Source organism: Hydra vulgaris, chromosome 07 (genome assembly GCF_038396675.1).
Source record: "Hydra vulgaris chromosome 07, alternate assembly HydraT2T_AEP".
NCBI lineage: Eukaryota > Metazoa > Cnidaria > Hydrozoa > Anthoathecata > Hydridae > Hydra > Hydra vulgaris.
In genome coordinates this window covers 34492501-34517500 of record NC_088926.1, presented here as the reverse complement: position 1 = coordinate 34517500, position 25000 = coordinate 34492501, and the positions used below count along the sequence as shown (strand labels likewise).

Sequence of the window (25000 nt, the reverse complement as noted above, 5' to 3'; positions counted from 1 at the left end):
TAGACAAGGTGCAAAAAGGCATTGTAAACATACCTGCTCTTGCAGCCAACCTCCAACCATTATCACATAGTGGTAATGGTTGGAGGTTGGCTATAGAAAAGAGAAAGAGAAGCAACATGCTTCTCTTTCTCTTTTCTACAAATACTATAATGGGTACTTCTCTAAAGAGCTAGAGTCTCTCTAGCTCTTTAGAGAAGTATATATGCCTTATTAAAATATGTGTTATATTTTAATAAGGCATATATGTTTTCTTTCCCCCATCATGTTTTTTCTATACTGTCTTTAATAACAACGTTCAAAGATCAATATAGCTTGATGAAAGTGATCGCCTTGCACCTCTAAGTAAGCTCTCAAGTTTTCCTTGAATTTATTGAGACTTGGAGTTGGAGTTTGAGTAACATTCTCCATTTGGCATAATTGTTTATGAAAACCTGAACCAACACTACAACTTTGTGGAATTACATTCTGCCTTATGATTACCCAGAAAACCATGAACACTACTGTGAAACTGCTCCAAGCAACTCACTCAAATTTGTTAAGGAGCTTGGCAAACTCATCACACTCTATGATCTTCTTGGATCTGTGGTCTAATGAAGATACCTGCTCATTTTACAGCAGACAGAACTGGAAAAAAACAGATTTGTTTTTGGAAAAACAGATTAGTAAAATACACTTTAAACCCAAGGACATAACAAAAATTAAAATTTGTTATGTCCTTGTTTAATATCTAAGCATTTTTCAGTAAATTTTTGCAAAATCACACTGATTGCACCTGTGCTGTTACTAAAAAAATTCCAACAATGGAGCTTGGATGGTGATACAGTCAAAGAATTAAGACCAAAAGTCTAAAATTCAGATGGAATATGCTGATAAGAACAACAAGAAAGCAAATAATGAAGAAATTTACAAGAAAAGAATAAAAAAATACAGGATTAATTAGCTTTTTTTTTTTAATTATTTACCTTCCCATGGCCGAGAGGGCCACTACAGTTGGGGAGGCTACTTTTTATGGTTACAACCCTCTCTCAACTCTTTAACTCCGAAACACAAACCTCAATGAACAAGGCCGCTGCGCGGAGAAACAAATTTATTAAGGTAAACTTTATTTTTTATATAATTTTATTTGTTTATATAATGAAATATACATTTAAATTATTTATATATATATATATATATATATATATATATATATATATATATATATATATATATATATAAATTAGTAAAAACACTTATCTATTTTTTATTTATGGACAGCTTGTTTCTCCATCAGTAGGTTCATTAGGAAGAAGCTTCTTCCTGATGAACCTACTGATTGAGAAACAAGCTGTCCAAGATAAAAATTAGATTAGTGTTTTTACTAATTTATTATTGCTCTGTTCTTTAAGAATATTGAGCACTTTATTTGTAGAATACACTAACATAATTTATATATTATATATTATATATATATATATATATATATATATATATATATATATATATATATATATATACATATATATATATATATATATATATATATATATATATATATATATATATATATATATATATATATATATATATATATATATATATATATATAATTATATAGTAAGCCACAAAAAGATTAGATTGTTTATGATAAATTGTTATTTAATACCTGCAAAAGAGTGCAATGTAACTCCACCAATTTGACATGCGGCAACACCTGTACTTGCAGAAGCCACTGTTGTGTCAGGTGGAAGAGCACCAATTATTCTTTTAAGCAAATATGACTTTCCTGTTCCGGCACTTCCAGTGAAGAAAACATTGAAACCTTGTTTAACAGCCCTGATTACCCCTTCTTGCTCTTTAGTTAATAAGCAATTGAGCTTTACAGCTTTATCATCTGATGAATGAATAGGTATTAAGTCAGGACATATCACTTTTTTAGGTATTTCTACTTTATTTCCAAGTTTCATCAAACTAATTGCAGAGGTAGACGAATGAAGTCTTTTTCTTGGCTTGTCATCAACAACTTCTAGACCACGTTTAGTAGCGCGAATAGGAGTAACTTGCATATTTGAATTTTTTAAAGAAAGGGTACTCATGGTTTGTTTATCTTTAAATAACTTAACATCCTGCAAAGTCACTGGGCTGATCTCTTCAAATGATTTCTTTGCATTAGAATATAATTTAATGCGGTCGGTTGCTGTTGTCTTATGAATAGCTGCTTTAATTTTTATCATTTTTAAAAAAATAACTAGCTGATCAGGGGGGGCATTTGATATTAATAAATTTGTACGAAGTTTCTGGAACATTATTGTTGTTTTACCCATACTCAAAAACTTATCTAATATACTAAAATCTTTTAAGGCGTATGTTTCACTGGCGAACTTAATTAAAATGTCTCGAAACTGGTCACGTCCTAATTTTATATTAACACCCGAAAATTCCTGACGCCTTTGAATCTGTCCATTTTGATTCAAAACTTCTACAATAAGTGTGCACTGTAAATTGCCATAACATTCCATTCTAATAAATTATGATCTTTACAAAAAAGTCCAAAAAAATATTTAAAATGATAAAATTTCAAAAATATCTGATTGAGTTCTAACAAATTTTTACCTATATCTATTAAATTAGATATTACCTTTCAACCAATTATTTATTTAAATTATAATAATTTAACTAATCACTGTTCAACATGTTTTACCTGTTGCTTAATGACTGTTCAACATGATTAACCTGTCATCTAATCACTATTCAACATATTTCACCTGTCATATATAACCACTGTTTAATATGTTTAAACTGTCACCAAATCACAGTTCCATATGTTTCAGTTGTCATATAACCACTGTTCAACACTTTTACTCTGTCATCTAACCACTATTCAACATATTTCATCTGTCATCTAATCATAGTTCAACATGTTTTGCTTGTCATCTAATCACTGTTCAACACATTTAACCTGTTGTCTAATCACTATTCAACATATTTCACCTGTCATCTAATCACAATTCAACATGTTTTGCTTGTCATCTTATCACTGTTCAACATATTCAACCTGTCATCTGATTAATGTTCAACTTGTTTTACCTGTTTATCTGTTTATCTAATCTAAATTATTTGCATTCAAACATTTCTATAAATTTTAAAATTTACGGAAAAAACCATGAATGTACTTAAAAATCACTATCGAATCTCAATTAAACTAACTCAAGTTTAATTTAAAAGAAAAAAAATTAAATCACCAGCTAATCTCAATTAAATCTCAAAATGTTTACCTATAAAGCTTGAAAGGTTGCAACTAAAATATAAATTCATAATAGAAATAAATGTGGTTTGCAAATTAAGGTGGGGAAAAAAAACAACATATTTCAAAAAATAGCAGAATATATTTACATAGATATATATTGGATATAGTATTTATATGATAATAGTCAACCGCAACTAAACTAAACGAATTTTGTTCAGAAAAAAAAAAAATATACAAAAATCTTTTTTTTAAATGCAAAAAAAAAAAAAAAAAAAAAAAAAAATTTAAAGAAGGGTAGATATTTGTAAAAAAAAAAATTAATTACTGAATGCAGTAGATTTTGATTTAGTTTAAACAAATGCTATTGCTCCTTGATGTAATAATTCCCAAGACAATAAATAAATAAATACAAAAGTTCAATAATATTCCTCTTTCATAAGTCTTTCATAAAATTCTGCAAAAAAAGGAACTGCATTGAAAAAAGAATTTTCTCTTTCGCTTTATTTTTTTTTCCTTTCTCTTTCTTTTTATTATTGAATTGAAAACATTAAAATTTTAAGAATTTAAAATTAAAAACCTAACAATAAAACTAATGATATCAAAAATTTTTGCAAAGTCCTGAAAATTATATTATTAAAATAATCTACAAGAAAAAACTTTTTACAAAAGTTCAAAAAATAAATGATTAAATGGTTAAAAACAAGTTAAAATGGTGTAAAAAAAACCTGAAAAAAATTACCTATTTTTTAATAATCAGATCGAGTACATTTTTACCTGTATTTTACAAACTTCTATGAAAATATATCGTCAAAAAATAGTCAGCTTAACACATATAACAACTGGACAAAAGTATTTTCATAATAAAATTATTCAAAGTCTGCAACCAGATTTTATAATAAAAAGTATAGTTAATTGATCAAACAACCTTAGAATATGTTGCAGCCATATTTGGTGTAAAACTGAGATCTATGTTCTTTTTTCCATTAGAGCGCCTTAAAAAAATGAAAATTTTTTTTTTTACATACATTTAATATTTGTCTATTTTCATATGTTTGTATAGTTTTACTTAAATAAATGTTAGTACATATAAATTAATAAAAGCATTTGTTTGTACTCGTTACTTGTAACAAATGTTGTAGCTCATAATACCTGCCCTAAAAACCTAATTGTTTACCATAAGCAGTTTGATTACAAAATATTAAATAAAAAGTTTTTTTAATGTTGTAATGAAACAATATAAAATATTTAAAACAGCTTAAAAAAATGAACAATACAAATTAAAACAGTTTGAAAATAATACCAATTTGAAACAAAAATAAATAAAAAAATTGTACAATTTAAAGATTTTATACTTTATTATTAAAAAAAAAAATTATTACAAGTTGAATAAATATTAAAAAATAATGAGTAAAAAAAAAAATGAAAACAATTTTTTTTGGTTTTGATACACCAGATTAGGAAAAACAAATATGGAACTTTATATATATATATATATATATATATATATATATATATATATATATATATATATATATATATATATTTAATATATATATATATATATATATTTTTTTATATATATATATATATATATGTTCTTATGTTCTTTTAAAACCTCTCTTGGAATCAAAAAATTTTCTAGATTAAAATTTCGTTACATATATGAACATCATTACATCGTTACATAAATGAACATTTTATTTATTTACACTTTTGCCGATAAAAAAAATTTTAGTCATAACTTATAAAAAACAATTACATGACCAGGGCTAGCCATTTTGTTATATATATATATATATATATATATATATATATATATATATATATATATATATATATATATATATATATATATGTTCTTATGTTCTTTTGAGACCTCTCTTAGAATCAAAAAATTTTCCAGATTAAAATTCTGTTACATATATGAACATCATTACATAAATGAACATTTTATTTATTTACACTTTTGCCGATAAAAAAAAATTTCGGTCATAACTTATAAAAAATAATTACATGACCAGGGCTAGAAGAAGACGAATTTAGTCTTATCATTAAGCCCCTACATCATGACATTGTTACATATATGAGCATCATTACATTGTTACATATATGAAAAACTTTTAATATGAAAAATATGAAATGAAAAACTTAATTTGGTAAAACTGATTTTGTTCAAATTTTTTTGTTTGTATGTGTGCTTTACTCAAACAAAAACACTGCAGTCTTTAAATGGGTTCAACATTTAAACAAAAACACTGCAGTCCTTAAATGAGTTCAACATTTAAAACAAAGATATTGCAACCCTTAAATGCACTTAGCATTTAACATTTAAAAAAAAAAAACTTATAAAAATCTACTAAAAAACAAAACAAAAGCTACTTAATAGTGCCCACTCGTGCGTGTTTGACACAGAACTCTTTTAGCAGTCATTAAAGCTGAGTTAATGGCAAGAAAAAGTCTTTCAGCCCTTTTTTAAAGAAAGTGTGAGAAATCTATATTCAGATATGTAAATAGTTAAACGTCATTTAAAATCCTGTAAATGTAAAAATTTCATTTGTATAGCGTTATGCACAAATTGTAAATGTCTGTAGAACAAGTAGAGCAACAATCATCTGTATCGTAACTTGTGTAACGATTACGTCTTATAATGTCTCATAACTTGAGTAACGATTGTGTGAACACCTGTAAGTTGAGTAAAGATCACATTTTTTATTTTAACTGTTTTGTTTTGTATTTAAAAAGCAACAAAATTGAAAAAACTAAAATGCATTTGAACTCACTGAAACATTTATAATTAGAACCCGCATAAACTATTATATACCAATTCAAATTAATTCAAGCGGGTAATATACACAAGTGTAACTATATTGCATAGCATATACAATGTTTAATGTAAAAACAATACCTATTATCCAAATACAAAATATCTGATTAAATAGCGTTGCGTACAGATGTCTGTAAGTGTAAACGCCAATAAATTTAAGTTTGTGGATCGTATATGGAATAATTGTGTATAATAATTGTATAATTTAAGATAATTTATAAAATTTTTTTAACATTTATAAGTCTTTTTTGCTTAAAGGGATACTTAACTGCCAAGACGTAATAAAATATTTAAAAATTTTTAGGCTGCACTATGACTGGCTATATTTATGTATGCATTGATGCACTTACTCTATGTAACTTTGAAAAATAAAAATAAATATTAAATATAACAATAAATAAACAATAATATTAGTTAAAACATAAAACTACTTTTAAATAAAACATTAAAATTAAAAAAAAGTATCCAATGAAAGGTTTTGATCCCCAAACTTTGTCTGCTGCGCCTCTTAATCAGTGAAACATAAAATCCACAGCATTATGCTAATACATAACTTGCATAAAAAGGTTTATGAATTCATAAGAAATGCTTATTTTTAAAACAAAAAATGTAAATAAACTTATAACTATATATATATATATATATATATATATATATATATATATATATATATATATATATATATATATATATATATATATATATATATATATATATATATAATAAGCCTGTAGATTGTGTCAAAAAAATGTATACTTTAATTATTTTAAAGACTTAAAAATTACACTAAAATGGAGAAGGTGAGCTTCGACTAAAACTACAAAGTCAGTTTTTTGTTGGTGTACAGACCTCGTTTTAAAGCGTTATGCGTAGAGCGATTTACATATGCCTTTTACGCAATTTTATGTAAGCAGTAAGCAATTTTGGTTAAGCAACTTTTTATGATTTTTTAACTTTTAAGTTACTCTATTTTTAATATTTTCTATTACTACTCATAATTGTCATTCAAACTTTTGTAATATTTTTTTTTTTTAAATAATTAAAGTATACATTTTTTTGACACAATCTACAGGCTTATTATATATATATATATATATATATATATATATATATATATATATATATATATATATATATATATATATAATAAGCCTATATATATATATATATTTTTTTTTTTTTCTTTGCAATGACATCGCAAATGGTGGACGCTTTTTTCTAACGGATAAAGATAACTAAGTAAGAGGAAAAAAGGAAAAGAAAAAATTTATAAATTAAACAAAAAATAAAATCATCTAAAAAGAAGAATAAATAAATGATTTAAAAGAAGGTAAGAAAAAGAAATATCTGAAAGAAAATAAGTAAAGAAGTATTGAAAATAGAAGTTAAAAAAGTTAATGAGTGAAATAAATAAAAAGAATGGAAAAGAAAGAACGAAAAACTTTTTATACATCGAAAAAAGAACGGCAAATCAAGATTTATTATTTTTTCATATATTTCTTTAGTTTTATTTCATATATTTCTTTAGTTTTCTTTCATATATTTGTAGGATTTTTTATTTACGATTTATTTTTTAGTTATGCTGTTATGCAGTCTTATAGTAATGATTTTTCTTTAGTTTTTTTGCGTAAAAAGTTTTACTTATTATTTTTTGTTAATAATTTATTGTTTTACTTTTTAGTTTAGTTTAGTTTTATTTTTTTGTAGTTTAGTAGTTTATTTTTATTTTTTGTTTTATTAATTATTTTTAAATAGTCATATATAATTTTTTATACAGTTAAATATTATTTGTTTTATTTTCATTTTAGCCATTTATTATATATATTTTAATATACGTGTATTATAATTATTTCGTTTTTCTTTATTTTTATTGTTTTTAATTTTATTTTGTCGCTTTTTTGTTGTTGTTTTTTATCTTTTTTTTCCCCAAAAGTATATAAGGTAATTTCTTGTTTTGTTTGTAATGTTCGATGTGATTTTCTCAGTGTTTTTCTGTTTATATTTTATTTATTTAGTCATATTATTTGCAATATATTTTAGTTATTATATTATAAGAACTATGATTAATACATTTACTAAATCCTTATAATTTTTTTTAGCAGCAGTCAATTTTATGTCATCGTTAGTTGTTACGTTTTGTCAGTTTATTACTGTTTGTAACTGTAACTTTGTATGTATAAACGATTGATGTTTGGAAAGTTATACCGATTTATTTAAATTATTATATTTACTATATTATTATTATTATTGTTAAAATAACATGTTATTATTATTATTATTTATTATTACAATTATTATTGCTATTATAAATATTATTTTTTATTATTATTACCATTACTATTTTAATTATTGTCATTAGGTGTTTACTTTATATTAGTAGTTTATACTATTTGTAAACAACCTTGAAATGTAATACCAAATATTTCAGAAATATATTGATTGATTGATTGATTGTAACAAATATTTTTACATAAATGGATTTTAAAAGCTAGTGTGCTTTTTTTAAAAATTAATTACTTCTTTTATCTTACTCTAGCGGTAAGATAAAAGAAGTAATTTTTAAAAAAAGCACATTAGCTTTTAAAATATGTTTATGTAAAAATATTTGTTACAAAAGTTTTTAATTTTGATTTAAAAAAATATATTTAAGTTAATGCTTGGGTTTAACTTAACTGTCAAATTTATTTAAAAATATTACTAAATATTGTTCAATATTTAAATTTTATTTATTCTTAAAAAAAATTAGCTCATTTTTATCGTAATTGTTTTTTTTTCCTTCCTAAACATTTTTTTTTACTCAAAATTAATTTTTAAATTAATGGCTGCATCAAAAATTTGCACAAAACGTAAGTTAAACTTTTTTTTTAAAGCAAGTTAAATTGCAGCGATGATTTTTTAATAAATGATATATACAGTGATATAATTTTAATAAATGTATTTGGAAAAATGTAAATATTATTTCTTTCAAAACAAAAATAAAACTATAAATAAATTTTGATATCAACTTACTTGCTATGAATAACAATTGCTTTTTTTTTTTACTTAAAGTTTATATTTCACAAACCATAAATTTTTGTAAAATTTTTTTCGTTTGGTTTTTAATTACTTGTCATTTTATCTACGAGGACTTATTTAAATATATTACTAATACTATTACTAAACTTTTAATTAATATGTAAATATTTTATTTTTAATTAATATAAATATTTTAAATAAAATAATATAATTTTTTCATTTGTTACTCTCTAACTTTTTTAAATAAAAAATCATTTGTAGTTGCAAAGCTGCAATTAGAAATTTAAAAAACAATCATTTAATAATTCAAAAATTTAACATATTTTAATTCATTTATACAAATGTTGAGAAAAGAAAGAAATTTATTAATATCAAACATTTTTTTAAATGTAATATCAAATTTAATTATTCAATATCAAAAAAAAAAAAAAAAAAATAACATTCTCTTGTAGTAATAATAAAAAAGAAGGTAATAACATAACAGTTAATAACATAACGCAAAACGAGTTAAATAACAGTCAACTCATTTTGCAGTAATTAATATCATTGCAGTAATTTAAAAAAGTTAACATCTTTAAAAAATAAAAAAAATAAAAATTTTTGTGACGTAAAATATTTTTTATAAACATTCTTTTTAGTATGAACAAAACTTGTTTCGGCACTTTGGGATCTTGTTAAACTGTATTTGTATTAAAAAAAAAGAATCCACAAAAATTTAACAACAAATCTGAACCCATAAAAATGTAACGACGTAACTTTATTATGTATTATGCAAATGTAAAAAAAAAAAAAAAGCATTAAAAAAAAATAGCATAAATAGTTATATAAGTGGATTTTTACAATTGAATATCATATATGCAAAAACAATGTTATATTTAATTGTAAAAAATTCACTTATATAATGCTATGTACAAACAAAGTGTCTAAGTGTAAATGTCAGTACAACTCTTTTGTGCCATCTACTAAAATTTATTTTCGTGTTATTCATCATTCAATTAGGCCTAATCTTTTTACTGTGACTGTTCCTAAGTGCTCCAAAAATTCTTATTCATCTTTGTATTTGTTATTAATATGTCATTAATTTATGTATTTATGTTATTGTATTAAAAAAATCAGCAAAATTAAAAAACAAAATAATTATTTTCTTATCCAAGCAGAGGATTTGAACCTTTGATGACTATTACCTTACTATTCAGAAAACATGGCACTTATTCATCGAGCTAAAAATGCTTATGCTTAGGTATTAAAACAAACTCTATAAAAAAATTTATAATTACAGTTATCAATTTGCAATAGTTCTTCTCCCCTCTCCATAATATAATAATCTGCCAAAACCGCAATTAAAAACAGCCTAATTATAAGTTTTTTACACTTTATTACAGAAAGTATGCTACAAGAAAAGAGTTAACATAACTAGCGAACTACTTTTCAGGTCTTCTTTTGCTTTAAATAAATAATGATGGTCCTATAAGAAATTTTCGCTGGATTGTTGTGACCAGCATCTTCAGCTTAAAAGTTTTTTTGTTTGTTTTTGTTTATATCTTATTTTTAAAACGGCACACAGTGGAGTATTTCTATAACAAAATCGCTCAAAAGTAAAAAAAAAGATTTAGCATAAAAATCCTATTAACCATTAATTAAGTGTACATGATATTTATATGTATTAACATATTTGCGTATATTCACACCACGCGCATCCCTTACCACCCTCATGAAATCTCTAAGAATGTTGGAGCTGTATTAAAAACTGGGATAGGGATTGGGATTTTTGGCTTTTGTAGTGTAGTCCTGTTATATTGCAATATTGACTAGCATGATGTAGAGTGCAGGCGGTGAGATCTGTTGCAAGGACACGCCCTTGACGAGTAGCGTTAGTGCAGGTCTCGGGCTCTCTGAAACGTCATTGGTGATCGCAGTGCATCCCTGAGGAGGAGGATCACCATTATCCACTACTTAATTCTGATTGGTTACCATGGCACCAACATTTTTTACCTCTTATGAATTTGTTACATTAACGACATTTATATACTTTTATCTCACACAGGTGATTATCAGTTTTCAGTTTGTTATCTAGAGTTTAGACCATATATAGTAGCACATTTACTAGCCTATTTTTTCTTTTTATATTGCTCATACTTATATTTTTTATCATTTTACTTTATATTTTGTTATCTACTTATTTTATTGTTTTTGTATGGTGCGATAATTTTAACCATGGTTGCTGTTTATAAACCAGCGGATCTATATTGACTTGTTTAGTCATAGACTAAACATTGTTTCATCATTTGTTTAGGATGACTAGAGCGTGAGTTATTGTTCACCCTATCCCTGAGACCTAACTTTTTATTCCTCCTGCAGAATAGTCTTTATATTCATTTATGATTCTCACCCAATGACATCATCTACAATCTACTTCTATTTTCACATCTCCCAGGTCTACATAACTGGACGGCTCCGTTGGTCACTTTAAACAAATTTATTCTTTGTGGCTGGTGAGCCCCAACTTTTTCCAATGTACACCACAACGACAAAATGGACATTAGGCTATCCCGCTGGATGTGGTTACGGCGCTTAATAACCTAATGACTACACTGACACTCACGCACACATTCATTCGGAAGCTCCACAATGCACGTCAGATCAGCGCTCGCTGACTATGTGCTTGGATCTAAAATCTCACTCCATAGTACATCATTCCACACCAGCACGGGGCAGTAGCTCTTTTGGCTAAGAGCGATGGCTTGTGGCCTACAGTGACTAATGTGTGCATTCGATCAATTGAAATCCATTCTGTAGGTCTTACGTCTGTCTCTGATGTGCTAGCCCATAAGCGCAAGGAGTGAGTGTGTTAAGCTTTCTATTCACCCAATTTGAAAGTGAAAGAAAACATAACGAGACCATACGAGACGACCAAACGGTACATACTAATGCACTACACCATCACACCTGTAGACATCAACAGTCTCTAAAATCAGTATATCAAATATTTGTTCTTTGTTGCATATGTTCAACACTCAGAGTGACTAGAGTGTTAGTTGTTCCTCCCCATACCCCCTTATCGTCTGTTCTTCGTTTTTCTACTTCATAAAAGTCTTGCCACATGTTTTATATTTTCTTATGATTTTTATTTTTTATTCAATGACACCATCTACAATCTGTTTTTATTTTCACATCTCCCAGGTCTACGTAACTGGACGGCTCCGTTGGTCACTTTTTGCAATCTTTGTGTCGCATAAACAATTTAATTATAAGTTTTTTACACTTTTTTTTTTTCAAGCAGACTTTTGAAATAGATATCAAAGTTATAACAAACTCAGTTTATCAATTGTGTTATTATCAACACAGGAAATTCATTTTATTTTAGTACTCTTCAGAGCATTTTAAAGGTATCTATTTGTACAAAAGAATTTTCACTAGTAAAAATCTCAAAATTTCAATAAAGTTTATCTTGGTGATGGGGATTTTATCTGTTGTTAATTTAAAGATTTAACTATTTTAATTTATTATTATTTCATTTAATTTTAAATTTTCAGATTTTGTATGTAATGATTGCTAGTAAGGATTGTTTTAATATTGACCTTGTCAGGTTAGAAATTTTGTAAATATTCAAATATAGACAAATACATAATAGTAGTTACAAAAAAATAAGCATCACATAAACTTACGATCTTAAAAGGTGATGGCTAGTAGAAGCTCTATTAACTCGACGGGTGTTTACTAAACGTGATTTTTGAACATTGCTTCCAAGCGATGTAGCCCTAAAAAAAAAAAGTTTTATTTCAATTTTGAAATTGCAAATAAAAAAAGAAAAAAAGAAATTAAACAAACCGTGGTATAGCTTGCAATTTTGAACGAGTTAACATACCGTCATTTAAACTAAAAAAAAATTTAAACTAACTTTTTATATATTAATTATAGTAATAGTTATAATATATTGATTAATATACTATTAGTTATAGTACTTAGGTATATCAAATTTATTTAATTATTTATTATCATTATTATTTATTCTTTATTACTTAAAATATTTATTATAACTTAAAGAAATACAGTAATTATATTATCAAATAATTAATATATTAATTTTCATTAAATCATATTTAATAAAATTTACTTATAGTTTAAAATTTCATTACAATTAACTATTATGAAGCTAAAAAGAAACAAAACTAAAAACTTGAAACCCAAATTAAAAATTTTTACTGTGACTTTGGATGAGAATGATTATTTCGATTCCATTTTAGCATAAGTAATTCATCTCCTTGACTAATTTCAGGTTGTTTTAAATTACTATCAGTTTGTATTAACTTGAGATTATTATTTGTTTCTGCACTCTCAGAAATCAAGTGGCGATAAGTTGCACGTAAAGGTTTATTATCCTTAAAAAAATTCCAAAATCAATGTTATCCTTCATTGTTTTTCTACAAGCATTACAAAATACTCAATATTTATAAATATAATAAAAAATAACTAAGATTTATACAAACCTACTTTAGCAAATTGTATCAAGTTTTAACATATATTTCTGATAGCAACCCTCGGAATAAGGAAAAATGAGGTCGGCAATAATTTGCCGACCTCAATCCTTAAGAGGTCGGCAAAAATTAATTAAGGTCGGCATCAGGTCGACAAAAATTAAATTTGATACAAAGGTCTTACCATAAAACATAGAAACGAGGTTGGCAATTTTTTGCCGACCTCAAACACTTTCAAGTCAGCAGCTAGGTCAGCATTGCCGAATGCCGACCCTAATTCCGAGGGTTGCTGATAGACATAAAAACTTTGTTATTTCAATGGAAGATAAACACAGTAACAAAAACAAACAAGTAAAAAAAGAGTATATTTATTTACATAAATACTCAAAATCATAAAGCAAATTACATAAACATTAATACAGCAAAAGTGGTGTACACAATTAAAAACAAGTGATGTACACAATTAAAAACAAAAGTGATGTACATAATTATCTAATAGTAGTTGCCTTACTCTCTTTAAATTTTTTACTAATTTAAAGTTTCATTTATGTTGATCAAATTGCGCATGAAAAATGTTATTAACATAAGTGATATAACACAAAAAGCTATTGTCAATATTTTTGTTGTGTAGAAATACAACTCTTGTATTTCTACAACTCTTTAGAAAAAAAAAATGAAAACAAGATTTAGACAAAGATTATGATAATTATGACTAACAATTATTAATTATGATAATTATGACTAAGAATTATTAATTATGATAATTATGAATAACAATTATTAATTACGATAATTATGAATAACAATTATTAATTATGATAATTAGCCCAGACAGTACAAACACCCTTCTGTAACACAAGCAAGAGGATTTAAAAAAAAAAAAATTGAGTGCAAGATTTATTTTTAAAAAGATAAAAAACATGTTTGTTAAGGTATCAGACAACTTAAAACATTTATTTACTGTTCATTTTTATTTTTATTCACTTTATTTTTTTAAGTTTTAATTTATCAATTTTCTAACAGTGTAAAGTGTCTTGTGGCAAAAGGTTAAAATGTAAAATATTTTGTTGTAGTCTTTTAATCACTTAACCCCTTGACACACTAAGTAAAATATACAGCTGGTTCAGTGCATCAAAGAAATTTATTTTTGTTGATAAAGTTTCTATAGAAAACACAATTCAAAGTTTAATTTGGAGAGAAGATGCACCTTCTATAATACCTGGTCCCAGGTATTATAGAATTTTGTGAAACTTGTGTCCCAGCTAGGACACAAAACCAACAGAGTTTAATACCAAAATAGAATGCTCACTGCCATACTTTTTTTTAATTAAAATTTAAATTAAAAATAAATTGCAGAACTTAAGTTTGTTTATTTTTCTGTTGCTTAAAATGCTTGTTGAAATATCTGTTGCTTCAGCTGTTAAAAAATATTATAATTTTTTTTTTTTTTGCTTGAAGAAGACAAATCTATGCAAAATAATCCACTAAATAGTGTTTTCTCAAAATCAAAAAGTTTTGGCAAATCTGAGATGGTTCATGAGGAACTTTTTCATTTTTCAAACTTGCTTTATTTGGCATTTAGTGACACACATAATATGAGATCCATCAAAATTGTATCCCTTTACAGTAGCTACTGTTCAAAAACTTTTATTCTTGGATGTTAAACTGTTTGCTTTAGAAATATCTCTATTTGTTGTGTCGATGTACAACTACCAATTAAATTTATAGAAGCTTGCAGCTTTGTTTTTGTTATATTTGAGAGTGAACTTGTGATAAAAAAAAAGAAGAATAAAGTTCCAAGAAAAATTTAAACCTAGACACATATAATACAAAATAAGTTATAAGTTAAATAATTTTAATTCAAACCTTTGAAATTTCATGATTAAAATCTTGGTTTGAATCAAGTAATGATATTGAGTCCACTCCTTGTAAAATGTTCTCAATATTATTTTCTGGTATTTCTAAACAAATTTTATTTATATAATTTTTAAATAAAGAACAAAAGAAAACTTAACTTAAGGTCAAATAAAACAAAACCTAAGGTAGAGAACAAAATTTAAGGTAGAATAAAACAAAACACAAGGTTTAAATATTTACCTCTAAATATTTACTAAATTTTAAATCATTTATTTTAATGATAATAAAAAAATCTTTTTTTCAATGTATAATAATATAATTAGAGTAATAATTAAAATAATTAATATAATTAGAATAATAATTAAAATAATTAATATAATTAGAGCCATGACAAAAAAATCTTTTAAGTTAAAAAAGGTAAATTGGCCAATAATTGGCCAACTAATAAATGTTGGATCATTGATGCAGTGATATTTAGACACTGAAATTATTTTCTAAAACTGCAAAAGAGAAAACGATTCTTAATATACCTGATTTTAACCGTGATTTGTAAATATCTCCCTGTATCCACATTGCTGTTTGTTTTCTGAAAAATATATGAACATATGCAATAAAAATGTTAATTAAAATCTACAGCTTGTAATTTACATGTTTTTAATTTTAATACAACATAATAGTAAACTTGGAATTTAATGACTTCTACTTAAAAAAGAAAAAACAACAACAATTATTTGTAGCTATAACAACAAGTTCATACTCTTCGAGAAAATGCTGTTGAGGACCAATAATAGATCCTGGACGACACAATCTAAATAAAACAAAACAAAAAAATAAAGAAATAATAACAATAATAAAGAACACCATAAAACTTGAAAGTTTCAAAAAAAACTAAAAAAGCTGCAAATAAAAACTTTCTCAAAACTAAGGTAAGAATATGGTAGAACAAGTTTTGAATTAACATTTTGTGCCATGTGAATAAATGATAGATGGGCGAACTTAAGCCTGCAAATTGCATTTATTTATTTAAGAATGCAATTTAAAGAATGAGGTTTTATAATAATAATAACATAAGTCTTATAATAATAATAACAACAATTACAATAATAATAATAAAGACAAAAATAATAATACAAATAATTTGTAACAAAATACTTAAAAGCATTAAAAAATATTAAAAAGCATTTGCAACCAACTAAAGAAGTTTGCAACCAACTAACAAAATTTGCAACCAACTAATGAAGTTTGATCCAACTAGCGAAGCCCACTTTGAAAAATTGTTTTGTTTTTTAGCAGAAATTCCAGAAAAAGTAAGTTCAGTTGATTTTAATGACTGTAACTGATACCGCAGGTATGATGAAGTTCAGAAAAATATCCCAGTCAAATATAAAACAAAGGCAGAAAAAGAATTCCCTTTAAGCACATTAGCAACTGTTTGATGTTGAAGTCAATCACATTGATCACAGAGACTTCTAACAGGTCCTGCTAACTTAGTGCTGGAGCTAGTTGGTTCAGTATACAAATTTCAACTTTGTTAAGACAGCGGTACATCTTGAAATACTGGATGAGGTCACCTCTATATTAACTGTCCTTAAGTGATTACTTACTGAATGCAGCTTGTCTTTGCTGACATTTTTAAATCTTGAAACAATACACAAGTTATGCAATACACGATTCACAAGGCTCTTTTTGGCACTGCTTTAAAAGCACAAATATTTCCATGAAGATTTTATGCAGAAGAGCAGAACTCAAGATTAGGGCATCCAATACCGGTATACCAAAAACCGGTATCCCGGTTTACCGGCCATTTCTATTACCGATACCGAGTTCTCAATACCGGTATATAATGGTATTTCAATTATTTTTTTCATCGCACAGAAACTGTTCCATTAGACTTCGTGCGTGTTTTGACACAGACTTTTTTAGAGAGTTATAAGCATGAAAATATCACAGAAATAAACTTTGATTATAAAAATGAATAACAAAAAAATTTTTCACTTTGTTTTTTGTAACTTTGTTGTGTTGTGCTTCATTTTATTTGTTTTATATATATTTGTAAATATAACAACAACAAATAAAGACAAAGAATAAATTAAAAAAGAATAAATATTTAACACAAACGTTTTCATAGGCAAGATAAAAAAACCTAAAAACATCTCTATATAATATAAAGACATAACTACATCTCTATTACAGATTTAGTTATGTTTTCTTATTAATATAATATAGAGATGTTATATTTTTTTTCATGTTTTAAATCTCGTCTGATATTTGATATTTTGTAATCACTGGTTTGCGCGTGCTTAAAATAACAACTTCTCAAAATAGAAAACGATTTTGGAAGTAATGACTTATAGGCTTGTATAAGCACTCTTTTTAAGACTGCTTGGGAATTGCGATTGCAAAATAATGTGTATATATATGTGTAGTTTATATTATTTTTGTTTATGATTCGCAGTCAGTTTAAAGTATAACACATTTAACGAAATAAAATATAATTATATGAAAAGTTCATATAATTCAATATGTAATTCATATAATTATATTAAATTCATATAAGTTCATATCTTTATCTTCATTTTTATAAATTTTTAATATTCATTTATTTTGTATTTCAATATTGTTTTTCATATTTTGCAAATTATAGTATTCAAAAACGTGCTGCCATGGCTGATAAACCAAAAGTATTTGAAGATTTTAAAAAATGACTTCAGGACAAAAACTCTGTGTGGAATTACTTTTTGCGCGAAAAGTCTGGAGCTGCAGCAAAATGTAAAAAATGTGCTAGAAAAATGAAGATCTGTGGTGGCTCGACTAGTGGACTCCATACATATTTAAGAACTTCTCACCAAATAAATTTATTGAAACGTTATCAAGTTGAACTTTCAACTTCGCTATCTACTGCTGGTGTTTCGACTACGCCTGATTTGCAACTCGATAGGCCCAGAAATAAAATTACAACATTTTTTATACGAAAAGCGAAGACGAAGATACACTGCCAAATGTTTTAGCTAAAATGAGGGCCACCAATGGCTTGCCATTTAGAGTTTTTATAACATCTAATGAGCTAAGAAAATCGCTGGTAGCTCGAGGTTTTGATGCGCCAAAATCATCTGAATCCATTCGCCAAATAGTTATGAAATATGCTACTAAAATTCGAAATTCAATAACAGAAGAATTATCTGAACTTCAACATCAAGGAAATTGATTTAGTTTTATGTTTGACAAGTGGACTTAAAATAAAAAACAGACGTTATTTGAACATTAATGTTCATTCTCGAAATAGATTTTGAAATTTGGGTTAAGCAAGAGTTAATGGACATTTCCCAGCAGAAATGTGTGTTAAGTTAATTGAAAACATACTGAAATAACACAACTTAAAAATTGATCACGATGATGCTTCGGTTATGAAGAAAGTAGGCCGATTAATGTCCATCGACCAACAACTTTGTCTAACCCATGGAATCCATTTGCTGTGGTTGATGTCTTGTATAAAATAACAGTTGTGGAATCAACAGATGATTATTTTGAATCTGATGAAGATAGTGATGGTGAGATTTCCGATGAATATAATAAAGACCATTTAGACGGACTAAAGATTTTTCAGAGCTCACCAAATTCAAATGAACTTGCAAATAATTTGGCTTCATTGATAAGCAAAGTTAGAAAAGTTGTAAAGTTGTTCAGACGATCACCAACAAAAAATGAAACCCTTCAAATTTATGTAAAAACTGAACAGGGTAATAATCTGTCATTAATATTAGATAATAAGACCAGATGGAACAGCTTACTTTTTATGCTAGAGCGTTTTTATAAACTAAAAAATTCTATTCAAAAAGCCCTGATTGACTTAAACTCGAGTATTAATTTTACAGAATCTGAATTAGAATTAATATTATGAACAGTTTCCATGTTGTTATCAGTGAAATTGGCTGTAGAGGCTTTATGTCGGAGAGACGCTAATCTACTATCAGCTGAAGCTACCCTGGCATTAATGCTGCAAAATTTAGGCGTAGGACCATTAAGTAACAATATAAAGACCTCCTTAATTAAAAGAATAAAAGAAAGACGCACAAATTTATCTTATCTCATACAATATCTTCATAAAGGAGATCAAGCCCAAAATAATTTTGGTTCAGATATCATATTTGATCAGCTAACTAAAACTGCTTTGGTAAATTTAATTGTGTATCTTATCCAGCAGCTCTCATCTGTACAAACTGAAACTACAGCATTCCCTACAGAAACATATAATGACGAAGATACCATAATGTGCGAAGACGAACCTTTGAGCTTGACATTAAAGGAGCAGCTAGACATCGCCATAAATAATGAGATGAAAATGAAAACAGTACCAAAAACAAAGCGAAATATTAACGATTTGACTAAAATGTAATGAAAAGAACTTTCTATATATGAGGAAGACGGTACACGTGGTACCAACTTGACGTTGGTCTATGATTATATTTTAATTATTCCCCCAACAAGCGTAGAAGCTGAACGGCTTTCTCTTCATTGGGAATGTTATGTACGAAAATTCGATCATCTTTAAATGACAAAACTTTAAGTAATTTATGTTTTTTGCGGGTCTATTTTAATATTAAATAACTTTATGTTTTTTGTTTCAAATTAAATAATTATATATATTATTTTAACTTAAAAATAAAGTTTTGGAACCATTTAATTGTTGCTTTGGGTTTTACTTAATTTTTTTTTTAGTAATTGTAAATACCGGTATTTCGGTTTTCACTTAACCTAATTCGGAAAAAGCGGTATTCCATTTTTGGTCCGGTATTGGATGCCCTACTCAAGATGTGGACATTAGGTTTGGCATCAAATACATTTGATCAAATACAAATACAAATTCAAATATATGTATTTTAGATAAGGAAAAAATAGAAACATCTTTTTAAGTCAATACTGATAAAATGGTATACTAAATAGAAGAATGAAAATGAGTCTTTTAAAAACTTAAAAACAAATTTTTAACTACTTTAGTTTTAAAAATAAAAAAGAATAAAAAAGATTATAAAAGAATAATACCTAGTTTATGAAACTACAATTATATTTTATCAAATAAAAAAACAAATACAAATATTTATAATTTTTTAAAACCAAATAGAAATACTAAATACCGTAACATAGCCTATAATTACCAAATACAAAAACAAATACATATTTGACCCCAACCCAGGTGATCATACATAAGTTGTATAAAGTACACAAAAGCTATTATTATATCAATAATGGAAGATTATTTTCAACATAGCACCATATTAGGCTTGGCAACTGTATGTGTAACTGCAACTGTAGTAATTTCACCACTTCAGTGTTGGCTCAGAGCCTAGATTAGTCATAGTGAGGATAAGGTGCAAACCAGTTACGTTGTCAACTAAAGTTGTTGTTAACTTATGTTGTCAATAAAAGTTAAGGCAACTTATGCTTGGTAGTTAAAGGGTTGAATAACTTGTAATAATTTAAAATTGCAATAGTTTAAAAAGATTAGTCTAAACTGTAGTGGCCTAAATAAATACAGGAAAAAAAAAAGAAAACTAAATTAAAATATATTAAAAAAAACTTAAAAATAAACTTTTTCTTTTGAAAAAACAATACTTAAGTTTTCTATGCTACAACAAATAAATAAAAAAAGCTTGACACCAGTACTTAGTATTTTTTTGCAGGACTTTTTAAAATGTTCATAGTTCAGATATTTATCTGAAACATTTTACAAAGATCAAAATTTTAAAATATTTTACTAAAATACTTTAAAATACATAAAATTGTTTTTAAAAAATACATTTTTTAAAAACAATTTTATGATTATGAGTTATGATTATGAGACATTTTATAAAAAAAAAAAAGTTTTCAGTAACTCAAAATTTAATTTCTCTCTGTGACAATGTGCTGTTTTAAAAATTCTACAAACTAAATTACATGATTAACAACCTTTTGTGTAAAAATTATGAGAAAAAATATTTTGGTAAACTTTTTGGATTAATAAAACAAATATGACTTATTTATTAGTTATTACTATTTGTATAAGTCACACTATAAAGGTTTTATTTTTTAAAAAGTACTAATCTATATTTTATTTACATATATCTATATTATTTATTTATTTATTTGTAATTTGAATAACACAAATGAGCTGTACGCTCATCATTAGCTTGCTGAAAAAGCTGCAGCAAAACACTGATGAGATGTGGTAATTATGTTAATTGCAGATCTAAATTTTTTGAAAACTTTCAATAGTAGAGATATTGACAAACTCAAACTCAAGAATGCTTTAAGTATCTGTAACCTGATTGTTGAAAAAGTTAAATCGAACCAATTGAAATCAAAAGTTAAATCGAACTAGGCAGCTACTATTAATTTTGTGATTAAAACATTTGCAAAGAATATAAATGAGCATAATGTACATTGGGTCAATATACCTGTTGATCAACTTAATTTTCACATTTGACATTTTGGATAAAATACATGTTTTTCTCAGGAACGATTTTTCATTTTTCTTTTTGTAATAAAAGGGCTTCAATTCTTGACACAATGTTGTATACATTATATAGCACTAATGTGTTTTTAAAGATTTCTTACTCTTTTATTTTAGGTAAACAGTTTAACAGTATCTTTCCAATGTTATTGATTCTAGCTGAATACTTTTGACTTAGCTGTTTGAGTTGTTTTTATCAATGAAATAAATGCCGGGAATAGATTTGGACTGGCTGATATGCATAAGGTTACATTATTTTTTGTTGAAATGCATGAGCCATAATTGGACCATAGGTCAGCTTGTTCATTGATATAGAATTAAAATTATTGATGGACCAAGAACTAAACTTAACAGAATACAATAGTAACCTGTTCCTTTTTGGATATGTTATAAAGGAAGAGCATTAAAAGGAAAGCATTAATTCAATTTTGTAAAAATAATATTGACCCAAATCCTGTACAATTTAAGCTTTTTAATAACTTTTTGTAAAGAATAAATGCTTAGTCATAATCAAGAAAGAAAAAATTTAAACCTATTAAAAAATATTTATCAAATAAATGTCTTCAAATCATACAATTTATGTTTCACCGTTAGTTGGAAAAAAACTTTGAGGATTTATAAAAATACTTTTTAAAAAACATCAAACTGATACAACGCTCGACCAGTAGAAAGACTTTAAAAACTGTTCAGTAAATCTTAATTGACAAAATTCTCCATTTCCGTGGTCTGATGCTCTGGAACTAATTTACTATGAGTTGTAAACTTGGAGATGCTAATATAGCTGAAAAGTTGAGTTCCAACATAATTGAACAAATTGTTAATCAAGAATCATTACTTTTTAAAAAGTAAACATCTTTTCTAAATAACTTTTTAGTATCTTTAATTATTTGATAATTTATCTTTTTTGGAAATCGCTTTTAAATTATAATAAATTACTTGACATAAATAAAATTTGAAGAATAATGCAACTCTAATATATATTATATATAAACATATAGTTTATCTAAACTTAAGTTATGTTTATGTTTCTATATAGTTTAATTACACCATGACTATTCAATCACCTCACAATAATATTATTTTTCAATCACAATAAAAATGATATTATAAATTAATTTTCTTTACTTTAATATTAAAATAATAAATTAAAAATAAAAACTTAAATAAGTTTTTATTTTTACTTTTACTGTTTTATTAATTTAATAAAACTATTTTAATAAAACAGACAATTCTGTGCAAAAGAGCAGACAATTTAAAAAGAAAGTTCTTGTTAACTTCTGAATGTTTATGACATTGTTAATGGCAAATTATTATTGACCAAAAAATATTGACTTTGTTTATGACATGTTAATGACTTGAAGAGTATCCAATACCATATAAACTTTGCGTTTTTTTTTTGTTTTTTTTTTGTAACTTTAATATTTGACAAACTTTTTTTTTTGACAAACACTGATGTTCTCAATATTTATTTACAAATGTTAAAAGTTAAGCCTTCTCTGTTTATAATTTATCATAAACATTTTTAGGCTGGAGTGACAATTTTAAAACCTAATTTTTATTTGCCATTTTAGTTATAATAAAAATGATAAAAAAAAAATTCTAAAGAAAATAATTAGAATAAAAACAGAAAAAATTTTATTTAAAAAAAAAGTTTTATTTCAACTCTAAATAAAACAAAAATAGAAAAACACTTGTTTTATTTTATTTCTTAATAAAATGATTAAAAACAGAAGAAAAAAAAACATTTTAATTCTCAATAAAATAATTAAATGACAAATTGAAGGTTTTACTGCAAGCACTTATATAAATTAAATATCCTAAACTAATGGAGAAGACTGCATCTAAATCAAGTACAAAAATTTAAATTTAAATTTTTTTTTGCCAATTCGAAGAATGCTAACAGAATTTTTTCGTTGGTATTTTTAAATATCTTTAAAACAAAAATAATGCTACTTAGTGTAAAATAAATATTTAATAACAAACTTAAAAACAAAAATGGTAAAATTTTAACAGCTTTGTTTTTGAAATTTTAAAGCAAACGTTGAATAAAGAATAGTTGGTGATCTCTACATTTGTTTTTCCATCAATTTTATGCTAAACATTCACACATTTGTCAATTTTATGTTAAACATTCGCAAGTTTGGTGAATTGTTGAGTCCTGATTATTTTTTATTTAATAAAAGCATTGTTTAACTTGAATTAACTGGAATAAATTGTTTAACTTGATTAACTGGAATAAACTCTTTTAACAAATTGTTGTTAAAAATGCTTAACAATAACCTAATGTTTAAAACTTAAACAATCACAGTTTAAAGAACTAAATAATTTCAAACAAAATAATTTAAAACTAAAGTTAAGTAAAGCATGTGCCAAAAGCAAATGTTGCATGTGAAACATGGTCTGAAATTATTTATTAAATTTTGTTAAAAAAATATTTTTTAAATGTATTTAAAGTAAAGCATAAAAAACAAATTATCAGGTAACTTAATTGTAATATAAAAATATTTTAGACACTATTCTAGAAAACCTATTATGTTGTAATGTCCTTGTCTGTACATTATGACCTAATATTATAATTTTTATTGATGTTAAAAGCATACCGAATCCATGCTATTGCCTGTGCTGCAGTAAATCGATAGTGCTTCATTATATAGCAAGCTATTAAAGTTCCTGTTCTTCCCAGACCGGCTATATAAAAAATTTTTTTTTATCAATACTATATGCATTTATTATTAATGTAGTATTATACATGTAAATATTATACATATAAAGTATATTAATTTATTTTGTGTATGTATTTATACATGCACGCATGCATGTATATATATATATGTACTGTATATATATATATATACATAAACACATTTATATATAGTAGTAGTAGTAGTAGTAGTAGTTTTTGTGAGCCCTTACTCTGCATTTCATGAGCTTTGACGCTACGTAAAAAGCCCTCACGTTGCTTTTTGCGCCCTTATGCTACTATTTGAGCCCTTACGCTGCAATTTGAGCCCGTTTGTTGGCAGCGAAAGGGCTCCGTGAGCCCTAATGTCATGGGCTAGTTTTGTGATAGCAATCGAGGTTATTTTGTGAATTAGAACTATAACATTTAATAGAAT

The 25000-nt window shown here is 25.7% G+C and overlaps 2 protein-coding genes across 2 annotated transcripts in view; both read right to left on the bottom strand.

Moving 5' to 3' along the window:
* The window catches only part of LOC100203838 (ATP-dependent DNA helicase PIF1), a 9141-nt gene extending 5632 nt beyond the window's left edge, over positions 1 to 3509 (bottom strand). The window contains exon 1 of the mRNA XM_065801690.1: positions 1646 to 3509. Coding sequence (XP_065657762.1) covers positions 1646 to 2498 — 853 coding nt within the window. The 5' untranslated portion in view covers positions 2499 to 3509. The remainder of the gene's footprint in view (positions 1 to 1645) is intronic.
* A 569-nt stretch (positions 3510 to 4078) lies between these two features.
* LOC100201174 (dual specificity protein phosphatase CDC14A) overlaps positions 4079 to 25000 on the bottom strand; it is a 65574-nt gene continuing 44652 nt past the window's right edge. The window contains exons 12-19 of the mRNA XM_065801691.1: positions 24485 to 24572; positions 16155 to 16205; positions 15928 to 15983; positions 15407 to 15501; positions 13269 to 13444; positions 12894 to 12941; positions 12731 to 12823; positions 4079 to 4218 (exon numbers count right to left, since the gene is read on the bottom strand). Of these exons, the coding sequence (XP_065657763.1) occupies positions 4143 to 4218; positions 12731 to 12823; positions 12894 to 12941; positions 13269 to 13444; positions 15407 to 15501; positions 15928 to 15983; positions 16155 to 16205; positions 24485 to 24572 (683 nt within the window). The 3' untranslated portion in view covers positions 4079 to 4142. The remainder of the gene's footprint in view (positions 4219 to 12730; positions 12824 to 12893; positions 12942 to 13268; positions 13445 to 15406; positions 15502 to 15927; positions 15984 to 16154; positions 16206 to 24484; positions 24573 to 25000) is intronic.